Genomic DNA, 25,485 nt, shown 5'->3' on the forward strand with positions numbered 1-25,485 from the left:
TGCTTGCTACCATGCAATTTGTTTCAGTACAGTTGGAAAAAGGCATTTTATTAAATGGGCAGCGTATGTGTATTGCTTTTATTTAGACCAACTAAAAGTATTGTTAAGGACTTTTAAAAGCAGCAATGAACTACATTAACTAGCTAGTATCAGTGCTAGCAAAATGCTTGTTGTGGAAAACTCTGGAAGCATTTCATTAATTTACCCATGCATTACAGTATTACTGCAATTACTATGTTAAATTTACATTTACATGTATTCATTTGGCAGATGCTTTTATCCAAAGCAACTTACAGTTCTTTACAATCTTATCCATTTATACAGCCGAGGCAATTGTGGGTTGAGTACCTTGCCCAAGGGTACAGCAGCAGTGTCCCAGCGGGGATTGAACTGGCAACCTTTTGGATATGAGTCTTGCTCCTTAACCATTGTGTTATACTGTTAAATGTGTCTAATATTGATATACTGTAGCTTCTGTGCAAATAATCTAATTAGCTAAGAAATGTACTAGTACTGTTCACCTAGATAGGCAGATGGCTAGTTACATAATTTTGTAAATGACAGCTGTCTAATGACATTAAATTCCTCACCCACATTACATAAAGGAAGCAGACTATAGCTCTCCATAGCATGTTTGTAATCCAGTTTAATTAACTAGCTAGTGAGCTACCTAAATAACTGTTAGGTTTATTAACATTATTGGAGCAAGCCCAACTGCACACATTTGATACATTCAACCCAGTGAACTCAGAAACTGAGAGTATATACAGTGAATAGTTAACCTCATGACAAGCTGTTCTACAGGCCTTCACAGTACAGAGAGGCAAAATGGTCTTCCCTGTCCTTTCCTTGTTGATGATAATTTCTTGGAACATGGTTCCTTTGCAGGTTCTGTAAGCAGAAAAAACACAACAGATGCGTAGCACGTAGACCCAACCCACAACCTTTGTTAACCTACAGCAGAACATCTCATTTTTGCTTAGAAGACACTATTGTCCAGAATTACACAGGTCACAATTATTTTGTTATAGATTCATAGAGCTGGACATTTACTGAGATAATTCTGATTAAGTACTTTGTGCAAGAGTTCAAAGAACCTGGGAATCGGAGCAGCATACTGCCTGTTCCGCTCCTTACCCCTCTGCCACACCGTTGCCCAACTTCAGAGGGCTCAGGCTGTTACAGGCAAGGTCACATGTGGATTCCACTGCCTGTCTAAAATGATAGGCACTGTTGCTATAAAGTCAAAAGGTATGCTGTCAGATTAAAAACTTCTTCGCAGCAAGAAACCCACGCAGATAGTGAGATTGATTTTTGGAATTGTGCGACTTGTACCATGAGTAAATAAATCCAGGAAAAGGTGTTTGGTTGGATAGAAGAAGCCTATATAGCTGTTTCCTCAGTAACTGTAGGAAAATATTTACCCAGGTGTACATTTTTAAAGTACAGGAAAATCTAAAATTGTGGGCTCATCAGATACCATCAGATACCAATGCAAATGTTTTTTTTCTGTGACTCTATTTACATTAAACCAACAAGAGATGCTGCAGTCCCCAGGCTTTCCCACTATTGTCCTTGGCTCCCCCATTCTGCTGACCCAGTGACCTCGGTAATGTATCTCACTGGGTGGTCATGGGACAGAGGGACCCCCTCGCTCTCTGTACAGGGATGGTGACAGCTTTATAGAGGGGCTTATCATGGGGATTGCATGTTATTTTGGCCATCAGCATCCACTGCGCCACTCTCTTTGTTCACTTGCCGGTTGTTAACCAGGGAATTTTGTGAATGGGCTTTGTTGTGCTGTTTGCTGGAAGTATTACATTATTCCTGGGAGGGATATCATGTATGTTACTTCCAGCAGCTCCTTTCATAAACCTTCCTCCAATGTACAGTCAGTCTAGCCTGTATGAACAGGGCAAGGGGGTTTCCCTTAACCCTTGCCACCTTAGTCCACTTTTTTTTTTAACTAAAGGTAAACTTTTCATTGCACTGTTGAATGATGCCTAAAACAGAGAACCAACATCACACCATAGTGCCAATACATTCATCAGAGTGCGCTAATACACTTGGTAAATAAGGGGCCATTAAAGGACATTAGCAAGTGTGTAAAATGCCAACAACTCCAAGTTCCCATTTGAAGGTGACGATTATTATGCTGTCATTGCTGCAGTGAGTCCCAGGTCTGTAGGTGTGCTAGTCACAGTCAGCAAGGGTTTATGATCCAGGGAGGCTAAGGGAAAATAGTGACAGCTCCCCAGCCCCCCACCCACCACTTTCAGCAACGCTCCCACCTGTTTTAAGCATTATCAGCCCTCATTGCTTTCCACAGTCAAATGCATACCTAGAAGGAAACAATCAAGGGACTTACATGCCTGGCCTTGCAGCAGCTAATATGTATCCCAGATGCATATATTTTTTTCAGACGTTTTCTTGCTACTACATTACACTCTTCTGCCTTCTTCTTCTTCTTCTGAGAAATGAAGCAAGAGTAGAGCTCAAACACACACCATTTCAAAACACAGACAGGTTATCAGGAGGACATAACAGAGAAACTTAGAAGCCCTGAAATGTTTGACTAGAGAGAACTCCCTTATGTCTCCTCTGATAAATTAGAAGCAAGATAGGAAGTGAGATGGAGTTGCAGGTTCGGATAACAACTATGTGAATGTGCACAGTCTGAAAGCACTAATATAGATGATGTAACCAAATATGACAATTCTACTATGTGAGACTTATGAGAATACAGGATTTTACAGTAAAAGTGAGATTTTCCTACATCTGTATGGTAATGTAATACTTTAAATTGACCTTGAAATGCATAGCTTACTGTTGAAGTACTTGTCGTCATAGGTCATAAAACTTTCCATGCCATGTAACACAAATAATGCATTTTCTTACTAATGTCTTTTAGAATGACACATCTGGATCACACCCTGCCTTGAGGCACTGTTATTTGAAATATAAATATGTTGAGACTTTATGTGTATGAAGAGTACATTAGCTGACGTTATAGAGACAAATATGCTGTGAATAGACTCCGTGCCATACAAATGTTTCCAGCCGGTACATCATGCAAAACCATCCCCTTCCCCTCAGGGCTACAGTTCACCACAGCGGTGAAATCTCTTATCGCTGGCAGTGAATATCAGAGAGTGCTGTGTGGAGCTCCTGTCAACAGCCTCCGTGAAGCCAAGCCAATTCCAGGTGTTGAAACACTCTAAGTCTTTAAATCGTCAGCAGACATTATGAAAAATTGATGCGAACTGAGAAAGGTATACACTTGTGAAGAGGTGCAGATATGAGGCACACTCTAAACTACATGATCCTGTACACTTATTTATTTTCTGGGTCATAATACTTGCTTCTAGCATGGATAAAAGGACACCATTTTGAAAACATGACTAGTAATATTGGCAGTGTCTTCTGTGAGCAACTTATACACACACATACAAATACACCTCACCCTTTCTGTGAGCCACATGGGTGTTCTCCAGCAGCTCAACAAACTAAATCTGGACTGCACGTGCCCATGCAAGATGAAATACAGCATTTTGTCGAGAAGGACCTGTATTCCGTATGTGTCCAACATGGTCTCCCAACATCACTTCAAAGGTGGGAAAGTATTTAATTACTGCCCCTTAATCATTACAAAGAAGTTCTTGCAGAAAGCACTTCGTCTATAGAGAAACTATATGCCTAGATGCCTTCAGTATGGTCGCATAGATTTATGTGAAGGCAGACTTTGTGTATAATTCAATGACAATCAGTCTTTACTCCTGTCTGTGCCCATTCAGGAGATTGCAAATTATGAACTAATGCTGTGGAGGCATTTGAGGTGCAATAGGAAAATCATATGATGAATTTTAATTCTTTTCTTGCAGTCTGCTATTGCTGCTTTCCAGTGCACGGCTGGCAAATGTATATGTGTGAAGGTGTAGTCACTTAGTGATGTAGAGTTGGTTCACAGCCTCTCACATTGCTAATTCTGTTTGTGAAAAAGGTGGCAGTTCAAAACTAAACAACCTCTGAAATTACATGCTTGAAGGATTTTTGTGCTGTTTGTGATGGAGAACTCATTTAAAATTATACCAATAATTTTCAATTTTAGGCATATTTCATTACTTTTTAAAATTATTTACCTACCTTTATCTGACCAGTGTAATGTATTTACAACTCAACAACATATTTATGCAGTGGGGAGTCTTCCAGCACCTGCCTTGCACTGACAGTTGGAGTCTGTGCATCAGCACTGTACTGTAACTGATGTTGTCCTAACTTGAGTTTATTCTCCAGCTCAAACCCTCTCCCCTTTCTCTCTCCCTCTTCCTCCCTCCCCCTTCTCTCCTCCTCCCTCCCTTCTCTCTACTCTAAAAGGCATAACTGCCCCCCCCCCCCCCTCCCACCCCCAGCCCAGTCCTCCCCCAGCTCAGTTTACAAGTCCCTGCATAGTACTCTGCGCTGTAGTGCCGTAGGCCCTTACTGTGGTACAGAGACAGGGAGAGAGCAAGAGGGAGCTACCAGCCTTCCTTTAATGTGTGACTGAACACTGGTCCCTGTCTGTTGGCCGTGTAAGAGAATGATATCCACCTTTGTTCTTCTTCTGCTTGTCTGCCTTCAAACGCATGTACTGGGGAAGCCGCAGCCTCAGGTAAGCAGGGTCTGCCTCATTATTGCTTCAGCTTTGGATCAGGAATGACTGAGAGGAGATAAAGGTGTGACCTCAGATGTAAAATGACTAGATCAGACATCTCGCTGAAAGGACAGGTTGACGTCTTGGCAAACTGGGTATTGGCTAGGGATGTCAAAACTTTCATAACGGTGATTCCCAATGAACCCTGTCTAAACAGCCCTGGAATAGTCTGGAATGTTCTTTCAAAGTCAATCACAGTTATATTTTAATGGAGGGGATATGAAAAACCATAGATTCATTGAAAGAATTGCCAATTTTAGAGATGGACAATAATACATAGTTGCATGGCAATCTATTTTTTGTTATTGCTGTGTGTGCCCAATGAATAAATGCAAATACAATTACACTGTGTCAATTTTAATATCCTGTTACATGCATGTCCTTGTACTTTTAGTAACGCTACTATTCCTCAAGTTTTTCAGTTAAAGTAGGATTTAGTTGCACTATCACAAAATCAAAATATGCTTTCCATCGAGACAAATATTACAACTCTGCAGCAATATTACTATTGTAATGTGCTGTGATGTACTGTTAAGAACAGCAAAAGCTTGATTTGAATTCAAACATTGCAGTATTACATTGGACAACCATTGACTTGTGTATTGGAATTCCTTGCATGGGAATACCTGCTGAAAGAATTGTTCAGCATTGTGGTATCTTTGCCTGTGCCCTTTCTGATGAGCAGTGGCTCTGTGAACAAACATGATCTGTCTCATAGTTTAATGTGCAGGTGCAGGGAATATGTTTGCATTCATTTCTGGATGTCATCCTCTGTTCTCATTTGTCAGTTACCACAATATATCTGCTACCTTTGGTCAAACAAGGGGATCTTTTCTCCAGGGCTTTCTTTTTTATGAGTCAGACCATCTATTTTCTTATCAGCCCTGATGTCTACAAAATGTCACTTCCCTCACATTTGAAGTGAAAGTACACAGTTAGTGTTTCAAGTAGTGTCACAAGTAGCAGGAGTTTGTCACAAAGTCGAGAAACTCATAGCTTTTAAAACAATTTCTCATAGCTTTAAAAACAACATTGTCTGTGCTATTTTGGAACGGTTAACAAGCCCTGTGTGTTTATACTGCAACATAACCCTTGGAACAGGGCAGAGAGTCTGGTGTGTGGTATAAACCAGGCCTCATTATGGCTGTTGCCCATGACTTTTACCCATATGCAGCTGGGGTTTTAGTTCAGTTTTACAGCCCTCTCAACATTTAAACTCAGTTAATCTGACTTCACTTGGATGAGCTGTTCCATTTCTCCAAAGACACAGTGTGATTAATTTTGGGAAATGTCATGTAGAGCTGAACAGCAGTTGAGATATTACAGTAAAAAAAGACCAAGAGCTTTTTCTGTTAGCAGTTATAAGCTCAGCTCATTGCACTGGTTGTCATCCAATGCAAAGTGCATAAGTCTTTCAGATCTTAAGTCTGCGTGGGAAAAGTATTTGGAGTCTGTTGGAGGACTCAGCAATTTAAAGATTGTGGGAACACTGCTTTCAGTAAATATCCCCAATATGATGTTGGTCCACTTCTCCGATCCATATTATTGAACCAAACACCCTGTACCACTTCCACAGTAATGTGAAGTATATAAAGTTATCCACCGTGAGGAATAGGGTCCCATGAAATATGGGAGGCCATATACTGTGCACTGAGATCCACTCTTTTAGACCCACACATTTTTAGATCCGCATCAGTTTTTTGGAATGGTGCATAATTTTGTGTCCGGTTATTCAAACCCTATCAATTTAGGTGGTGGGATACAGATTTAAGTGCTGCCCTCCCCTTTGACATTGCTTCACATGTTAACCTATCTGCTTGTCATTGTTTCACACATCTCACCCCTGAGATACTGCATCTTTTGTAAGAGAATTACTGCATCAATTCAAGAATATCATATAGCTACAGTATGTCCTGAATGTACACCAGTTCAGTGCATCAAGTATGGATAAGACACAGTATTTTGTGGAAATCAAAATAACTTTGACCAATCTAGTGATTGTGTTTGTGGTAATCTTCCAGAGATGAAACTGTAGAAGAAAATACTTTGTAGGCTACCACCCTTAATGGCTGTTATTAAACTCTATTAAAATCTTATAGCACTGTGTCACAACATGTGGAACACACATGGTAGTGCTGCACAAACCACATGAGTCTCACATCGATGGGAGGAAAGAGTTCAGGTTCCATCATGAGGTGCGCCCCGAGTAAAGAGGATGGTGGCCAACACATCTTCCTTGACTTAATAAACAGACTGTATGCCCTACACTTTTACTTACAAATATATACAAGTGTTACTTCTTTCTAAACAAACATCCATTTTTTTCTCACTTTGGTGGAATTTATTTGGGAAGAATGAAATTAAAAATGTCATTTAATTGTCAAAGACAATTGTGAGAGTCAAAGTTAAGGGGAAATGTTGACTGAATCCAGGGGATAGTGTCTTTCTATTTGATTGCTGTTTCTTAGACTTGCTGGGCTTTTGAGCCAAAAAGCTGAAAGCCTACTTTTTCTTTAATTCTTTTTTTGTTAGTGGTAATAGAGCATAATGTGGGAAAAATACTTTCACATGCCCTAGACCTAAAACCCTAGCAAATGCCAGTATTACCACAAAATGAGTTGCATGCAAGTCAATAACTTTTCACAACATTCAGTTATTCGTTTTACATTTTGCACATTTGTCAGGCATGGACGTTACATGTGTGCAAACTGCTGTCATGTTTCTGATGTGTCCAGTATCCCCCAGCTTGGCTATAAAATATTTTTGCATACATTTTCATGAGATAGCTTGATCAAACATGGCACATTTATTGGTCAGTTTTTTCCAGAAGGTGTGTGTAAGGTAACTTTCATTTCCCCAGGCTATAAGCCACACCCATTGTGGCTACCAAATGTAATGTAAATAACCTTCCACTGAAGTCACTTATTTGTCCTACAGTTGGACACTCATCAAGCATGGTCTCTAGATCTGTAAAAACCTGAGATCATAGCTCTTGATTACTGGTCATTCTCAACCTTGCCCAACATGGTGGCCAGAGGTGATTTTTGTATTAGTTGTCACACACATGTCCTGATCAGTCACACATTCTGCATGCTTTATTTTTGCAGGTCCTAAGCTTTGGCTGAAACTGTCACCAAATCAAATGTTAACACATTCTGTATTGCAGTATCTTTTCACAGCACTCTCACATTCATTTCACATCATCAAATGTAGATGCTGGAAGATTGCATGTCATGGCTCTTGTTTTTTTATCACACCCGGGTTACACTCAGCCACACCCACTATGATTGCAAAACATGTTTTTTTTGGGCATATTTATTCTCATTACCACAGACCAGTATGTCATACAGGTTTCTCACATGTATGCAGACCATTTCACAGCATTCTCTTCTTCCTCTGTTGTCTGGCTCATATATCAAGGATTTCAGTGACTATACATGTGCATAACCTGGATTTCTTAGTTTAGAAAGTATGGTCATTGTTAAACACAGTTTTTTACATAGTTTGTTTGCATATACACGTTCAGCTGTTGTTACATCAGTCAGGCATGGTCTCTTAGTGTGCTCTTGACCATAGCACAAACTCACCAGTCATTCATACAGAAGGATATATGTGTACAAGAAGCAGTAATAACAGAATATGTATATGCAACTGTCACATGTACTGCTTCCAGTTGGCTGGTTCCTCACAAATGACTGAATGTCAAGCTCAGGGTATCGGGAAATAGGGAGTTGGACAGGGTTTCAGTTTTGCTATTTATTTGGTAAAGATGGAAACTTTGATGAAACAAAAAGTAATGTCATGTGATTGTATACTGTGAAGCCTGTGTGTCTGCATTGTCACAAAGACTTTTGTGCTACCCTTAAAGGGAGCTGATACTTTGTTCAGTTTCAGCAGGTTATGTTCCCTAACCAGTTTCGTATCACCTACAGTTATGTGTAAAAATGGGTAAATTTATGGTTTAATATTGATGGTAGTGAAATGAATGAAATCCTTGGAGTGTAGCTGAACAGCAGTAAGAATCTGTGCGGTTTCAGTACACACTGCCAGTTCGAGGCTAAGCAGTGTCAGGTACTGCTTTTGTTGTTAAATGTCTGCCATGGCATACTCACACCTTTTTTTCTCACTAATCAGGCTTCTTTCTTTGTATGTTCCAGGGCTTTCATAGTGATAATGAGCCAATTACAAATGACGCATGCATTAGAATTCAGCATAGTGCCGTGACGCACAATGACTATACTCCTGCTCCTAATATGTTGAACACAAAGAATCTAAAACTGTCTGTCTGTTACCTTTTCAGTGAAAATATATCATTTTATATATTTATTTTATATCTTTTATTGATGCTGTGCCCAATCATTGAGACCCTGACGTTTTCTTTAATATCATTTCCATCCTGTAGCTACCTCATTGTAAGGCCAATGCCATAATAAATAGCTGGCAGAGCTGGCTGTATTGCTGAATTTCCAGGTTGAGAATGAAGTAATATAAATATTGCATTTCCAGATGAGCCAGTGTATCATTCCAAGCCAAGCCCTGATAACAGAAGAGGCTGCATTCCAGAAATCTCTGGCTGTATGATTGAGCCGAGGATGTTCCCATAGACTGAAAGTCTTGCTCTCCCCACAGTAGCATATGCAGTCTGGAAGGATGCTGTTCTCATCTCAATGGATTTTTATTGTTAAAAAGAAAAACAGAGCATCCTGTGTCAGAATGTCAATTCAATAAGCTGACAAACGCAAAAAGCACAACTTAAGTTGGATTTCGTACTTGGTTGACTGATTTGTTCCTTAAAATGTAGTATGCTGGAAACATTCAGGAAAACTCGGCTGATTTTGACATAGCCAACCCTGGTAGGGTTTGGCCCTCAGTGCAGAGTTTCCATGAAAAGAATGAGCCACAGGGGATCAGTGCAGAACTGATTCCGAATAGAGCCCTGAAAAGGAGACACTCATAATCATTCATACTGCATTGCTAAATGTATTACTACATGCATTGCTAGATATGCATTTCTCTCTGGTTTTAAACATCCCCCATTCCTTTGTTTAAGGTCATCACCCCTCCTGTATCATTACAGGTCATTACAGCTCTCAAAAATAGTTTCATATATTTTGATGACAGTTGCTAAATATTGATATTTCCTTCATTCTTGATGTTGATTCTTGATGACTTCATCTTGGCAGAACTTGGTAGAACCAATTGTTCTGCTGCTGCAGATTCCTGGTCATCATCTGATGATGTAGCTGGGATCTAACCCAGGCTGTATAGCTCAGCTTGCACTCAAGGCAAACACTTTAACCAGTGAGCTACTCAGGAATCCAGTTTACAGAATGTTTGAAATTATTTCATATAGCAGCTGTAAGCAGTCCCCAGCGTTACTCTTAATTCTATCTTAAAGTTAACGTGACCACTGATTTTGTACTCATAGTTTCCTTATATCCTGGGGGACCCACAAATTTAAGCCTCCCATGCATTTCAGAATGTTATTATTGCAAGGCAAGTTTAACTTTAGGCATGTATGCGTGAAAAGGATTAAGTTGCATTAATCTGAGTGTCTTTGCAACTGTGTTTCTCGAAAGTGTTTATGTTAGCCCATTACATTTAGACATATGGCTGCTTATACCCCTTTTTTCTCTTTTCATCCATCTCTGGTAAATTCAAAAATTCCCAGTGCCCTGTCAACAAACAGAAGCCTCCCTTAGTTATTTTGGCTGGTAATTTATCAACTTGACCTCCATTGAACCCACTTAAACCCCAGGAGGCACTGTTTAATTCTTCTGTGAGTGGTGCCTGTATTGCGGGCTGTTTACAGATGTAGCGATGTGAGCAGCAAGGAACAGATTGCTCCTCTCTGTCCGTCTTTAATCTACACTATGTGACACTAATCTAAAATCTAACCCTTATCGTAGAATAGAGGGGTAACCTAACAGGATGACAAGGGGTTCCTAACCAGATGCAACTCGAAGTGATCGGCAAGATCTTTCTTCAGATATAAAATGGCCAAATATCACTAACAGTGTTGATTGCATATAATGTGATATTTACAACATATGATTACATTGTAACATGGGATATATTGATTATATGCTGAATTTTTGTTGTTGTTTATATGCTTTTGTTTTGTTGGTGTCTAAATGTGTGACAGCTGTTAAGGGATTTCTGTATACAATCTTGAAATAGCTCCAGTCATCAATTTTGGGCTGGAAAACCTGGCTGGTCTTACTGCAGATTCCTTGCAATAAAGCCAAAAATCCTTGAAGATTTCCGCTATTGTTGTCCGCCATTTGTTTTGCTGAAGAGCTCTGCCGCTCCTTTCCAACAGCCATAAATTGGAAGTGAGTGTCAGCCTCACCCACAAAAGACTCCATCACAAATGAGACAGTGGAATGAGAGTAGCTCATGCAGAGTATCTGAGAGTTTGGGAGAGCTTTGTTTCTAAACAAGTCCTCAGGGGGGCTCCTTGAATTGGTGTAGTAGACCGTACAAGAATGGTGTTGGCCGTTCTCCAGATCTGAATGCTGAAACCCATAAAGGCATGTGGTAATTGTTGTCTGTGTGCTACCGCAGTGGTCAGCAGCCACACTGGCGGCAGTTTGTTCAAGACAGTAAGTGATACGCTTTAATATAGCTATCAAACAGCCAGCTTCGCTTTCTCTGAAGAGCAAGAGCTGGAAGACACTGGACCATGTAGCCTGGAGAAGGTGACTGGTATGCTGAACTGTGAATGCCCATTCGGTTTAGTATCACACAGCTATGATAGACAGAATGGACAGGTCATTAAAAGTCTTGAGACGGAAATGTGTGACAGGGTCAGCTGAAAGCTGTGTTGATTTGGCGCAGTACCAGGGAAACTGGAACTATTTCAAATAGAATCAAATATAATTTATAGAGTTCTTTTGTGAATGGTGGGGAAGTCTCTATACCACCCTGACAGGTCTAACAGCTTCCAGATGAAGGCAGATTTTAGGGGCATTCAAAGTTGCAATTGCAGTGTTACTGAAAAGAGATATTTTATTGTGCCAAATGGTATAAAACTGACCACAGAGAGCAGGACAAGTTTAAGGAGGATTTTTCATTTGAAAGTCTGGTTAGTGAAAAAAACACACACACACACACACACACTGAAGGTTTTTGAGTAGACATACTGTGACATGCATTTGTAAATGTATCCTCTAATTTGAATTCCAAGTGCTTACTCATATTCAGTGGTAACTGTTTGGTGATTGTCTGATAGTTTAAATGTATTGTGCCTCTGTGCCCTGCTGTTTCTCATGCCTTTGGGCATCTTCATTTCAGGCCAAAAAGATTTTTTAAACCTCATCCTGATTTTGCTGTGCTTACTCAGTGAAATTGTATCAACTTAATACCATCCCAGTCACATGTCATTCTCAGATAATTCAGAACAAGAGGAAATTATGAGCTATTCAATTAACATATTGATAAGTTATTGTGGAACTGTACACATCCTGTCCCCGTACTGTCGCTATACTTGCTGTATGCACTTTTGTAAGTCGCTTTGGATAAAAGCATCTGCTAAATAAATAAATGTAAAAGTAAATGTAAATACGTGGGGACTCAAAGCCTCTCACATATAGGGGAGTAGTTGCTAATAAACCCTTTTTTGAGATGAGTTGTGCATCATGGAAAATGCCACATTTCTCTTTTCAATGGATTCACGCAAGTCTTTGTAGTGATGCTCTGGTTAGTGGTCTCTGTCTAGAAGAGGTTAAAGAGTTAAAGCTACTGTTAAAGAGGTTTAAAAGGGAAAAATGAGAAGTGCTAATTGGTGAGACTTGAACCTCCTACTCTAGCTCAACCCTGGCTTTTTCAATTTGCACAGTTCCAAAGCAGAGGATGGAGTCAAAGAGAATTACAATGAAAAACGCCAAAGACTCTGTCGCCGTGACCTTGCATAACCTGACTTGACCTCTCAACTCAATGGAGCCCACATTCTGTCAGCCTGCTTGGATCCCTGCTTGACCCGACAATGGACCAGAAGTGCGAGGTTGAAAACCTTGTCTTTTGTTCCATGAAAAGTTGAACTAGTTCACTTCAAATAGATGAACTCATTCACAGCAGCCTGCGCCTCTGGGATGAGTACGTGAGGACGTGGAAATCACGTGTCAGAGAATACCACATTAACGTCTCACTTCATTATTTGCTCTTCTCCCTTTCATTCCTCCATCTATCTTGTGTTGTTTATTGGTTTTAATTGTTTTTAAAGCTGGTAATGGATATTCTTTCTCAACTAAATGTTTTTGATATCGGAGCATTTAAAAGCAAACATAATATAGTTTACACTTCTGAGAAACCGAAGATGGAAAGCTTTGCAGTCTTGGTTCTTCGGACGTTGCCTGGCTCTTGTGTGTATTTCCAGGGGGTTCAGGAGCTGTGAGCAATAACAGAGGAATGCTTGGGGTATAGCGAGTAACTCCCATTTTATCTCCATATAGGACAGCCACTGTAGTCATTGAAACCACATTGCTCAGACTCAGACTTTTATAGGAAGTGTGGTGGGTGTTTGAGATTATTATAATTACTAGAATATTAAAATTGTATAAAATCAGATATGGAGTGCAGGAGTAGTCTCGTCTCCATAGCACTCATTGTGTCCCTTTTGGCTCAGTTCAGATAAGCAAACAGCTGAAATGTGGATTCCTTATCCATTACCCTGAATTGCGTCCAGAATGGGCTAGTGCTGTATTTGCTTATTCTGTGGATGCTTATTGCTCTTCTTCTCATCATTAGTTTTCTTTGTAAGGTGAAGTGCTCTCTCTGTGTGTTGGCTTGCTGCTGTACGACACACTCAGTAGGGTAGGTCTTAGCTAAGCTTTGCCCCCACCCTCAGGCGACCAGCTCTCCTCTCTGACCTCAAACAAAGCTAAGCCCAGGGTTATCTGAGAATATGAAGTAAAATACAGCAAAACCTCCTTTAATTATTGGTTCTGTTCCATATGCACATATGCATGCATTATTGTTATTATTTTTAATGAAACAACCACATACAATATACATATATGGGAACTGCGTATATATAAATATATATATATACATATATATAGAGAGAGAGAGAGAAAGAGAGAGAAAATGTATCTGTCTTGGGAGGCAGGATATGGATTATTGGATTATTATGAAACAAAATGTGATGGTGTCATGTCTAGGAATCCGGTGGATTAATAGGAAGACACACCTGATACTACTATAACTTCTCAAAGAGAATTAATAAGACTGGCTTCAGCTCAAATCTGGTAGAAGTTTGTATCATTAATTATGTAGCATTTACCTCCTCTGTGTACTCTTCTTTTCACCTTCTTTGACTCCCAACCTTGCAGTTGGTTAACTTAATTTACACAGGAATGATATATTCTGGCAACAGCCATGTCAAAATTTCCACTGGCTCTGAAATAGGAGCATTGTAACCTGCTGGGATTATTCACAGATTCTACAGCACCTGTTTTTCATGTGTTTTATGGGTGAACAGTCTGATTTTATGTACTTCCAATTTGAATTTTGTCTTTTTGACTTGTGCATTCATTCTTACTTTAAGTAAGCTCCAAATCAGAATTTAATAAGGTCTGATCCCAGGTGATTGATATATTACAGCCATGGCATAAATACACACATGAGTCATAAATTTTTTATGAGAAAATCCACAGAAAGTTATTAGACTGATACAGATCTAACTTTAGAAGTACAGTAACAGTATCAGTGGTAGCTGCAGTCGCAGCAGTTTTTAACTGTTTGCTTACCATAACTATGACCTCTGGTTGGTTATATTTATTTATACGGTTATATTTACTATCATTAAGATGTGATTAGCATACATAGTGAACTCCTATTTTGCTCATCTGTGATACCTGGTACTTACTGTGTTTCCTCTAGCAGTGGTAAGTAACAGTGGTGCTAATGATTGTACAGGTGATGCTCTCCTGGCAGCATGTAACTTATACATCCACTCTCTGCTTTCACAGAGTCTGGGCTGTGATGAGCTCCTGGGCTCCGGTAAAGTGATGGACAAATGTGGGGTGTGTGGTGGGGACAACACAGCCTGCAAGATAGTGTCTGGTATCTTCAAGCACACCCTGACGAAGGTGGGGTACCACAAGATAGTGGAGATTCCAGAGGGGGCCACCAAGATTAATGTCACCGAGATGATCAAGAGTCGGAATTACCTTGGTGAGTACCATGAGATCACCAGCTTCCTTGTAGATGGGAGATGTTGCTTAACAATGGCAAACAAAGTCATTCCCCCAACCCTGGTACTGTGGAGCAGGGAGAATATACTTGTAGAAATAATTAGATGTTTTTTTAATTAAAATACAACTGGAGCCCAAGCAAGACTTTTTTGTTTTGACTTTTGTTTTTTCAATACAAATTTGATTTTCGGGTATAGATTGCAGTACATCTTGAATGCTGGCACAATTTATTAAAATAATTAATGCATGAATGGTTTGTTAAAACTGCCGTTACCTTCAGAGTATTACAACTATGTGATGAAACAAAACTATTTCAAGAGGAGCTATGGAGATGCCCAGCATTTATATTTAAAGGTGGGTTTAATGAGGCCACATCACAGCAGTGACTTTGGGACCTCCACCTTCCCTCACTGCATTTAGGGAATGTGTTTAAACAAGCTTCTGTTGCAGAAGCCTGCCCTCCCACTTCCCTGTTTGTTTTAATTAAGGTGGGGAATTTCATCACTCAGTATCAGCTTGTGCAGGAACTACACATCCTTGATGGAAGTTGGATAGCTGTTGTGCCAAATATGTCCTACCTTTTCTGATTCAAGTCAACCCCAGATGATATGTCCTCAGAGAGTAAGGGGAAATATACCCATGAACCATGGCTTCTTTCACGATCCAGTCAGTATGTTGGGTCATATTAGACTCTCGTTGGTGAGTTCAGAGGTCAGTGGTAAGCGCTGGTAATACATATTACCAGAAGTTCCCAGGAGTCATAGGCTGTGCAGAGGTGTGATCTGACTAGCCAGAGCTGTGACCTCTGCTGATGCCTGTCCTGACCACAACTCTCTTAAATCCTGTCAACAATGACAGGGTTGCACCTGGGGATCTGGACCTGTGACCTGAAAGTTGCACTCTCAGATCGTGAAGAGATACTGCTGTTGTACCCTTGGGCACGGTGCTGAATCTGGAAAAAAAAATTCAAAAACTTCTTTTGTAGATATCCAAATTCTAGAGATGGATAATTTGTTCATTTTGATATAATACCACTGGGTGTGGTAGTTGTTGATATGAAGGATATAGAGTTAAGTAGAGACTGCTGAGGAGGAAGGACTCAAAAACAGTTATTCCACAGTTTTTTGCATTTTCTTTATGCTTTTCCCATGTTTTACCCTTTTTTGAAATTAATTATAATTCCTTAAGCTCACCTCTCCATAGTACCATCTATCACTGAAGAGAAGCCTGCGATACATTGTAATCCAGCCAAAGGCTATTTTTATGCGCCTTTGTTACCTCAGTAAGTACCACGTTGTACCACAATGAAGCAAACATCGACTGGAAAGTCGGCAGACATCCACTGACGTCATCTGAGCAATTTGCAGGTTGCCTCACAAGCTGCTAGAAGGTGCCAAGGCACCAGGACGAGGGGATCATGGCAAATGACTTGAACTCGGGTCTGAGCTGTTGGACAAAGTTTTCACTCAGAGCAAGGACCTGAACCAGCTTAGTCACTCGGGAGCTTGGTTACGTAGCCTTGTTGACAACCAGCAGTATGATTTGATCATTAGCCTGAATTACCCTTATCCTGAGTGGTTTTTGTTTTGGGTATGCATGTGTTTTTCCTAGTAATAGGGTAAGTTCCATTTGAGCGTTATACGCCACATGCACAAGCACAATTATAGCTAATTTGTGCTAAAACTCATCTGGAGTGGCACTTGTGTGAATGGCTGTTTCTGTGAGTGTATGAAATGACTGTGAAAAAAACATTAATCCACCTGAACAGGAATGTGATGCCGTTGTGGATATGTAGATATGATGTACATACTTGTATACTCACAAGCCCTGCAAATGTCATGAAGTTTTCAAGTTATTTCATTGCGCAACAGCCATACTTACCCAGAACACATTTATACATCTCATTTAAATCAGAATACTCAACATGCACTGTTTTTGTCATTAGAGATTGTGATACCAGACCATCTGTTTTGACTGAGCATCCTGAAACTTACCTGTGACATGTAAACTTGTGATTTCTAGCTATAGCTAGCATGGTGATGAGGAAGCTAACCAGAAAATTTTTATATATATATATGTGTGTGTATATATATATATATATATATATATATATATATATATATAATATAAACACCACATGAGCATAAATACCTTCCCTCTCTGTAAGGTGAAACATTATGGTTCAATTTTAATTGTGGAGAGGCACAAATCTGGGGAGGCTTACAAGAAAATTTCAAAAGCACTGAACATACCTTTGAGCTCAGTGCAGTCCACCATACAGAAGTGGAAGAAGTATGAAAGTACAGCTACACTGCCTAAGACAGCCCCCTCACGCCCCGCTAAACCTAGTCACTGAATAAGAATGGCACTTGTCAGAGAGGCTACTGTAATGCCAACTGTCACTCTACCAGAGTTACAGACGTTAGTCGCTAAAACTGAAAATGATGTCCATGGGTCAACCATCTGCAAGCTATTGCACAAAGAGGGCCTTTATGGAAGATTGGCAAGGAAGAAGCCCTCGCTTAAAAAAAGCACATGCTTGCAAAATATCACTTGGAAGATACTACAAAGATATGGCAGAAGGTCTTGTGGTCTGATGAGACTAAAGTGGAACTTTATGGCTCAAACACTAAGCAATATGTGTGGCACAAAGCTAACACTGCACATCAGCCTGAAAACACCATCCCCACAATGAAATGCGCTGGTGGTAGCATCATGTTATGGGGGTGCTTTTCAGCAGCAGGGACTGGCAGGCTGGTCAAGACTGATGGGAAGATGAATGCTGCACAATACGTGGAGATTCTGGATAAAAACCTACTCCCCCCTGCCAGAAAGTATAAACTAGGGAGGATGTTTGTGTTCCAGCAGGACAACGACCCAAAGCACACTACCAGGGCAATACTGGATTGGCTTAAAATGAAGTGGAACTTTATGGCTCAAACACTAAGCAGTATGTGTGGCACAAAGCTAACACTGCACATCAGCCTGAAAACACCATCCCCACAATGAAATGCGCTGGTGGTAGCATCATGTTATGGGGGTGCTTTTCAGCAGCAGGGACTGGCAGGCTGGTCAAGACTGATGGGAAGATGAATGCTGCACAATACGTGGAGATTCTGGATAAAAACCTACTCCCCCCTGCCAGAAAGTATAAACTAGGGAGGATGTTTGTGTTCCAGCAGGACAACGACCCAAAGCACACTACCAGGGCAATACTGGATTGGCTTAAAATGAAGAAAATTGACGTCTTTGAGTGGCCCAGTCAGAGTCCTGACCTTAACCCCATCAAACATCTGTGGAAAGAGCTTAGAATTGCTGTCCACTGCTGTTCCTCAACTAACCTGGTACAGCTTGAGCAATTTTTCAAGGAGGACTGGGCTAATATTGCTCCATTTTAATTGTTATTAATTAAAATTAATAGAGACTTATCCAAAAAGACAGCTGATGGCTGTAATAGCTGCAAAAGGTGGTTCAACCAAGTACTAAAGAAGAGGAGTGACTACTTATTAATGGTTGACATTTCAGTTCTTGATTTTTTAAAATTCTTTAATGGTTTACAATTTTATTTCTTTTTTTGGGCTGCACTGTTGCAGAGTTGAGTGATTCACAAATAAAAAAAGTCAGTTTAATTAGTCAAAATCTCAGGTTGTGGGAATCATTTGTGTGAAAAAAGGGTTGGGGGCTGAATACTTTTTCAAGGTACTGTAAATATATGATATTATGCAAATTGGAATCATTGTATGTATATAAGTGTGTCTGCTTATAAAGTAATTAATATTTCATATTTTAGTAACAGAAAGTATTCATTCTCTTGCAGCCTTGCGCAGTCGCTCTGGTCGTTCCATCATTAATGGGAACTGGGCAATCGACAGGCCAGGGAAATACGAGGGTGTGGGCACTATGTTCACATATCGTCGGCCCAATGAGATCCGCAGCACTGCGGGGGAGTCCTTTTTGGCAGAGGGGCCTACCAATGAGATCCTGGATGTTTATGTGAGCGACCAATCAAAGAAAACACACCTTCCCCAAGATGGCCCATACTTTACTCTGTATTATTCACTCATATTAAGTATTTTTTTGCTACAATACTTAAATAAATACCTTAAATAAATATATTGCCAAGAAATTGTGCCCCTCAAGGGACATCTGTCTTTGTATACAGATTTCACTCGGTCTGTATTATCTGATGCTCTCTCCAATCATACTTGTCATACATGAATCAACAGTCAGTGCTCTGTCCTTAGATGATCTACCAGCAGCCCAACCCTGGGGTGCACTATGAGTTCATTCTTCCTGCTGAGAATGCTGTCAGTCCTCAGGTTCCTCCTGATTCCAGGCCCAGTGGTAAGCATGTCCCGAGCTCCTCCATAAGCACGGCAAGCCAAATGCATTGCTTTGCATTGGAAGAGAGAGCAAGAATGTCGGAATGTCCACACCACCGTGAGTGTCTTCTTACAGGGAACACTTTGAATGGTCAGGGTGAACGTGAACATGAACGTGCAAGTGCAGGCAGGCACCCTCCCAAGACACCAGACAACCAAGTGCCAGTGGCCCAGCCACCCAGACGCCAGCGAGAGTACAACTGGAAACTTGTGGGCTCCACAGAGTGCAGCGCCTCCTGTGGTAGAGGTGAGAACTTTGAGAACCCCCACGGTTTAACACTTGCCGCAGGTCTGATCACAGCACAGTGAATAGTTCGTTTCCATAATGTAATTCTTTTGAAACGTGCTGTGCTCTGTGCAGTGCAGGTCCAACACGTGTGCTTGTCTGTGAGTGCTGATGACTCCTGTGTCACCTGCAGGTACCAGGTACACGGTGTTTCGCTGTGTCCGCAGAGCCACTCACGAGCAGGTGATGGACAGCCTTTGTGACAGCTCCTCCAGACCCAGCTCACAGGAAGAGCCCTGCAATGTGCACCCCTGCCCTGCCTTGTGAGAACTCTTCTCTTACCTATGGACCACTGCAGAGTCTGTAGGAAGCAAATGTGCAATCAAAGTACATTGAAAGTTCACTCATCCAGAACACTTTTCACTTGTTGAAACAAAACCAGCTTTATACAAGTGAAAAATGACCTGGCCCAATAGCTTTGTTTTAGCAATTTGGAGGGAAAGGGGGTATTAAGAACCAAGTCGTGACTATTGTAGTCTAGCTTGCTGTATTTGTACCCCACATATATAATGGATATAGCTTTGTAGCATGTAGGCAGCTAATTTTATAGACAAGCTGGTTCCCTGGCAAACAGCATGCTAAGGTTTCCCTTGCCTTTGCACAAGTAATATTAGCTAGCAGACATTTTGAACCAGCTGGCTAGCTAGCAAACAATGGTCAGCACCTGAAATTGAAGGAGCACCGCATATCCATGCATTCAGTAGGTCTGTTTGGGCTTGTTTGCCTGATACATGATCTCATGTAACCACAACTGCCTTCTATTCTTTTGAAGGAATAGCTGTGACAAAAAGAAAAAAGGAAAATCCTGAATCAATTTTGTTATAATTGTTATAGTTGGGCATCTGGAATTATACTTCAGAGTGCAGTTTCATGAAATACTGAACCTTATCCTAGTAAACATCTGGTTGGCTTCTGTTTGCTTTCATCTTGTTTAGCAGCATGCTCCACAGTGTTTATATTCATGCCCAGAGGCTAGTACACTACAAAGTGTGTATAAAGTGAAACACAGCTAGGTCCAAATACATTATAATGTTGTGCTACATAGATAAAAAAAGAATCGGTGACATTTCTCGCTCTCTTAGAGGATACAAAAGTGCCTAAAGCATAATATTTAAATCCTGTGGTTGTAAAAGCTAACAGTTTCTCTATGGTAGCCAATGTAAAAAAAAAAAAACTTTGTGTTGGATCTACACATGTAGCCTTGTACAAAAGAATCACATGAAATCCATCAAAAGTACAGAGTTGATAAGGAAACCAGGGAGAGTTGCCTGTGGATATTAATACTGAGAAACCTACAGTATATGGCATGGGATGCAATGCATTCATATCACAATGCACTCAAAGCTGTCAACAAAATGCATAAGATAATTATTGTACAAGTATTGAAACACTACAAATCAATTTATACGCTACATTTTTAAATTGTTCATTAAGTTACACTAATTTAATTTACACTATTTACAAGGGATGAGACCATGGGCGATTAAAAAAACAAGAGCAAGTAAGTGTTATCTTAAGATAGAAGAAAATTCCTAGGGAAGTACAGAACTAATATTTAAAGAGGTGTTTTAAGAGTTGTGGCTTTGGACAGGCAGTTTATTCCATTCAGGGTCACTGGGGATCAATTGAAGAGAAAGAGTGAGCTATAAAAAAAAAAGCAAAACAAAGAAATGGAACAAAAAATCCAGGAGTGTTCCAAATGAAGACACAAGGTCGGGATGAAGAGGAGCAGAATGGTATTGAAGAACTGAGGTGAATTTGTGTAGAAACACAGAACCAGTGGCAGTAACCTTGCAACAGTATTATAGGAAAGACAAAGAAAGAAGACATTGTGAGCAGCAAAAATTTTAGGTTAACAGTTATCAGTGCAAGAAATGACCAACTGTCTTAATGTTACATTCAAATTATGTGTATCACGTAAGTGATCCCTGCTCTTAACCGTAGCCTTTGTCTGTTTTGTGTAGCTGGGACATCGGTGAGTGGTCTGAGTGCAGCAGGACTTGCGGCTTGGGCATGCAGCACAGGCAGGTGCTCTGCAGGCAGGTATATGCCAACCGCACCCTGAACGTGCAGACCAGCCGCTGCCAGCACCTGGAGCGGCCCGAGACCACCACCACCTGCCAGCTGAAGATCTGCAGTGAGTGGCAGATCCGCACCGAGTGGACACCTGTGAGTGAACCACCTGGCACACAGCAAGGCAATGGTCTTTATAACACTGGTTTTCTTGCCTTTTATTTTTTCACTAACCACACTGAAGCTCTCCTCGGGTGTGTGTGTGTGTGTGTGTGTGTGTGTTTCTCATATGTGAACAGGGACGTGTGTGTGTGTGTGTGTGTGTGTTCCTCATATGTGAACAGGGACATGTGCGTGTGCACACTCTGTATTAGGACCAACATCTTGATACCCGGTTGAAAAGGGTCTGGTCCCTGTTGCCCTTCCCTGTGTTTCCCCAGTGTTCCGTCCCCTGTGGGGTGGGGCAGAAGTCTCGGGAGGTGCGCTGCGTGAGCAACGTGGGCGACTTTGTGGCTGACGAGGACTGCAACATGAAGCTGCGGCCAAACGACGTCGAGAACTGTGACATGGGCCCCTGCGCCAAGAGCTGGTTCTTCACAGAGTGGAGCAGCCAGGTGTGGACTGGCACAGAGTAACTCCTGGCGTCACAGACAAAAACTTAAATTACCTGTGTTGTTAACTGTATGGCAGCACTATTCACTCTTGCTCTTTGCATTTAGGTATATTTTTAACTAATAAATGTCTTGATTAAAATAACTTAGCAGCTCCAAGGCTGCTTAGTCACAACTGATCGGTCTATCTGTATCACAGCAAGTGGTTGATTTTTACTATTGCAGACACAATGTACTTCTGACTGTGCTCACACAGTGCACTGTTTGAACTCTGTATTTCCATGAACCTGTGTAGTGCTCCTCTCAGTGTGGATTGGGAGTGCGAACCCGGAACGTACTGTGTCTGACCAATCATGTCAGCAGCCTGCCACTGGAAGGCTGTGGACTGGAGCGCCCCCCAGAGTCACAAACCTGTAATAATAGGCCCTGTGAAAATCAGATTGAGTGGTTCACTGGACAGTGGAGCCAGGTGAGGAAAGTTACTATTACCTTGCTCATTTCCTCTTTTTGTGGTGTGGTGTGTTTTTTAGAATGAATGGGGATGTGGGCATGCCCTAAGGTATGTGATGTTTGTGATGCTTGAAGATATGGGTGTGTTCTGAGGTGTCTGATGTTGTGATGACAAAGGATGTTGTTGTGCTCTAAGATATGTGATATTTGTGATGACAGAGGATGTGGGCGTGTCCTTAGGTGTGTGATGTTGTGTTGACCGAAGATGTGGGCGTGTCCTTAGGTGTGTGATGTTGTGTTGACCGAAGATGTGGGCGTGTCCTTAGGTGTGTGATGTTGTGATGACTGAAGGCGTGGGTGTGTCCTTTGCTGTGTGATGTTTGTGATGACCGAAGATGTGAGGCGTGTCCTTAGGTGTGCGATGTTTGTGATGCCTGAAGGTGTGGACGTGTCCTTAGGTGTGCGATGTTTGTGATGCCTGAAGGTGTGGACGTGTCCTTAGGTGTGCGATGTTTGTGATGCCTGAAGGTGTGGACGTGTCCTTAGGTGTGCGATGTTTGTGATGCCTGAAGGTGTGGACGTGTCCTTAGGTGTGCGATGTTTGTGATGCCTCTCTCTCAGTGTTCTGCAGAGTGTGGCACGGGCAGCCAGCAGCGAGAGGTGGTGTGTCTGATGAAGTCAGGTGAGGGCTTCACAGTGCTGCCGCCCTACGAGTGCTCCTCTCTGGACCGACCTGCAAGTCAGCAGAGTTGCCAGCTCAAGGCCTGCGGTGCCAAATGGTACCACACAGACTGGAGTGCTGTGAGTACTGATTGCTATACAGTATATACTCTGTAGTTTTAAGTGAAATCAGTTTTAACACGACCAATTTAACTATCGGTGAAAACAACCATATTGTCAGTTACTGCCAAAATAACAATGGCTTTTAGGTACTTAAATGAGAGGCTCTAAGAGTGTCACATAAACACAGGTCACATGTTTGTAATGATGGTGCTATTTCTTATATGCTTACTGGAAGTGTAGGATATATGCCAACCATGTTTTGTTTATTTAAGATATTGATATATGTATGATCGATGGGCATAACTAGTTTGGTTCATTAGGCAATATCTGGGTGAGAGGTTTTCTCCTAGCATGGCATTTGTCTTACACCATGCACAGGAGAATCACAACATCGCTTTCTTCAAAAAAAAACAATCCTGTGGTATATTAGTCTCCTCTAGAGGGCAGCAAAAACACCTATGCAGCTAAGACCAAGAGACACAACACAGCTGCAAATTAACATGGGTTTGTGGAGGGATTTTATGTGATCAAAACAAGTCAAATGTTTTCTGCAGTTGTGAACAACCTCAAAAGTGTAAATAGAGACAATGATTCAGATGATTCCCTGTTAAACCTCAACAAACCACTGGCAAAGGGGTCAGAGCAATTGCTTCAAAGGGTGACTCACACACACGCCTCTTCTGGGGCCCTGCTTATTACTTAGTACTTAGACCTTACCAAGAGGAACATAACTATTTATTGTCTTTATTTATATCCTTGTTTTGTTCTTGGAAACATGCCATTTTGTGTTCTCCCCCTTACTTCTATGTGTAAGTGAGTAGTTTCAAAACGTAGTGTTAAGCTGACTGGACATAACCGATCCATTACCCCCTGCAGTGTTCAAAGACGTGTGAGGGGGGGTTCCGGGTGCGGGAGGTGCGCTGTCTCTCAGACGATATGCTGCCTAGCGACGGCTGCGAGGCACAGCTGCGGCCAGAGGAGCGGGAGGCCTGCAGTCCAGAGCCCTGCGTCCCCGAGATAGGTCAGTGTCTTCAGCACAGGTCACACTTGTCACATGACTGCTGTCCTTTGGAGGGTGAATGTGACCTAGACAGTCAAGTCCACGCTGTGTAAGCATGCAGCGGGAAGCCACAGTGTTCACTTGTCAGTTCACTGACAATAGTGATAAAAAGTTCAGTGAAATCTCAGGCACAGCCACATATCATCCACACCTCTGACATGAAGTACGACACAAGCCTTAGACCAGTCCTGTAACCTGAATATACAGCCACAGATACACATTACGCATACACACATAGCTCTGTCAGTCTTTCAGAATCATTGTCAGTCAAGACGTTTCCCTGAAGAAAAACACAATAAAATGATCTTGCGCCTTGAATTTTAAGGACTGCATTTGAATTCCCCCCTTGTGAATAGCTGTTTATCATGCTAGGTAAATAGAATGGATGTGTGGTTTCCCTGCAGGCTGAGACTTAGATTTAATGTACCGTATCTTTTGTACGTTTCAGATGAGAACTGTCGAGACAAATATTTCAACTGCAACGTGGTGGTTCAAGCTCGTCTGTGTGTGTACAATTATTACAAGACGGCGTGCTGCGCATCCTGCACGCGAGTGGCCCAGAGGCAGCCGGGACACCGAGGACGCAGATGACCTTTCCTTCCACGGGGGAGCCGAACACCGTCACCGCAGCACGTCTCCATGGTCACTGAGATGACCGCGCTGACTAACACAGCGGCCCTTAGGCTCTGGGAATAAAAGTGTGGGGTGGGCCCTGCCAACACGACACACAGACAAACTACGCACCTATTGGCTGTCGAGGAGAAAGCCACTGATGAACTAGAACAGTCTCAAGGGAAGGACTGGCCTGTGCCATGGAGGCTACGCCCCCGCTGGGGATTCCTAACCATGGAGTTGAGTGCAGATGGAACGCTGACCGGAGAGGAGAGAATAGAGCAGAGGACAGGATGTCCGGATTTTACCAGAGACTCAAAAAAGATAATTCCTCTGTTTTATGTGCCAGAGGAGGAGGAGGAGGAGGAGGAGGAGGAGGCTGTGCCTGATGAGTACTTTCAT

At 41.6% G+C, this 25,485-nt stretch overlaps 1 protein-coding gene across 1 annotated transcript in view; it reads left to right on the plus strand.

Annotated features, from left to right (window-relative positions):
* LOC118782279 (thrombospondin type-1 domain-containing protein 4-like) overlaps positions 1 to 25,062 on the plus strand; it is a 40,728-nt gene extending 15,666 nt beyond the window's left edge. Inside the window, exons 7-17 of the mRNA XM_036535588.1 lie at positions 14,662 to 14,866; positions 18,704 to 18,879; positions 19,131 to 19,230; positions 19,345 to 19,515; positions 19,688 to 19,817; positions 21,519 to 21,723; positions 22,008 to 22,181; positions 22,474 to 22,647; positions 23,250 to 23,429; positions 24,288 to 24,432; positions 24,920 to 25,062. Of these exons, the coding sequence (XP_036391481.1) occupies positions 14,662 to 14,866; positions 18,704 to 18,879; positions 19,131 to 19,230; positions 19,345 to 19,515; positions 19,688 to 19,817; positions 21,519 to 21,723; positions 22,008 to 22,181; positions 22,474 to 22,647; positions 23,250 to 23,429; positions 24,288 to 24,432; positions 24,920 to 25,062 (1,803 nt within the window). The remainder of the gene's footprint in view (positions 1 to 14,661; positions 14,867 to 18,703; positions 18,880 to 19,130; positions 19,231 to 19,344; positions 19,516 to 19,687; positions 19,818 to 21,518; positions 21,724 to 22,007; positions 22,182 to 22,473; positions 22,648 to 23,249; positions 23,430 to 24,287; positions 24,433 to 24,919) is intronic.
* The last annotated feature ends 423 nt before the right edge of the window (positions 25,063 to 25,485 follow it).

This window comes from Megalops cyprinoides, chromosome 8 (genome assembly GCF_013368585.1).
Source record: "Megalops cyprinoides isolate fMegCyp1 chromosome 8, fMegCyp1.pri, whole genome shotgun sequence".
NCBI classification, from domain to species: domain Eukaryota; kingdom Metazoa; phylum Chordata; class Actinopteri; order Elopiformes; family Megalopidae; genus Megalops; species Megalops cyprinoides.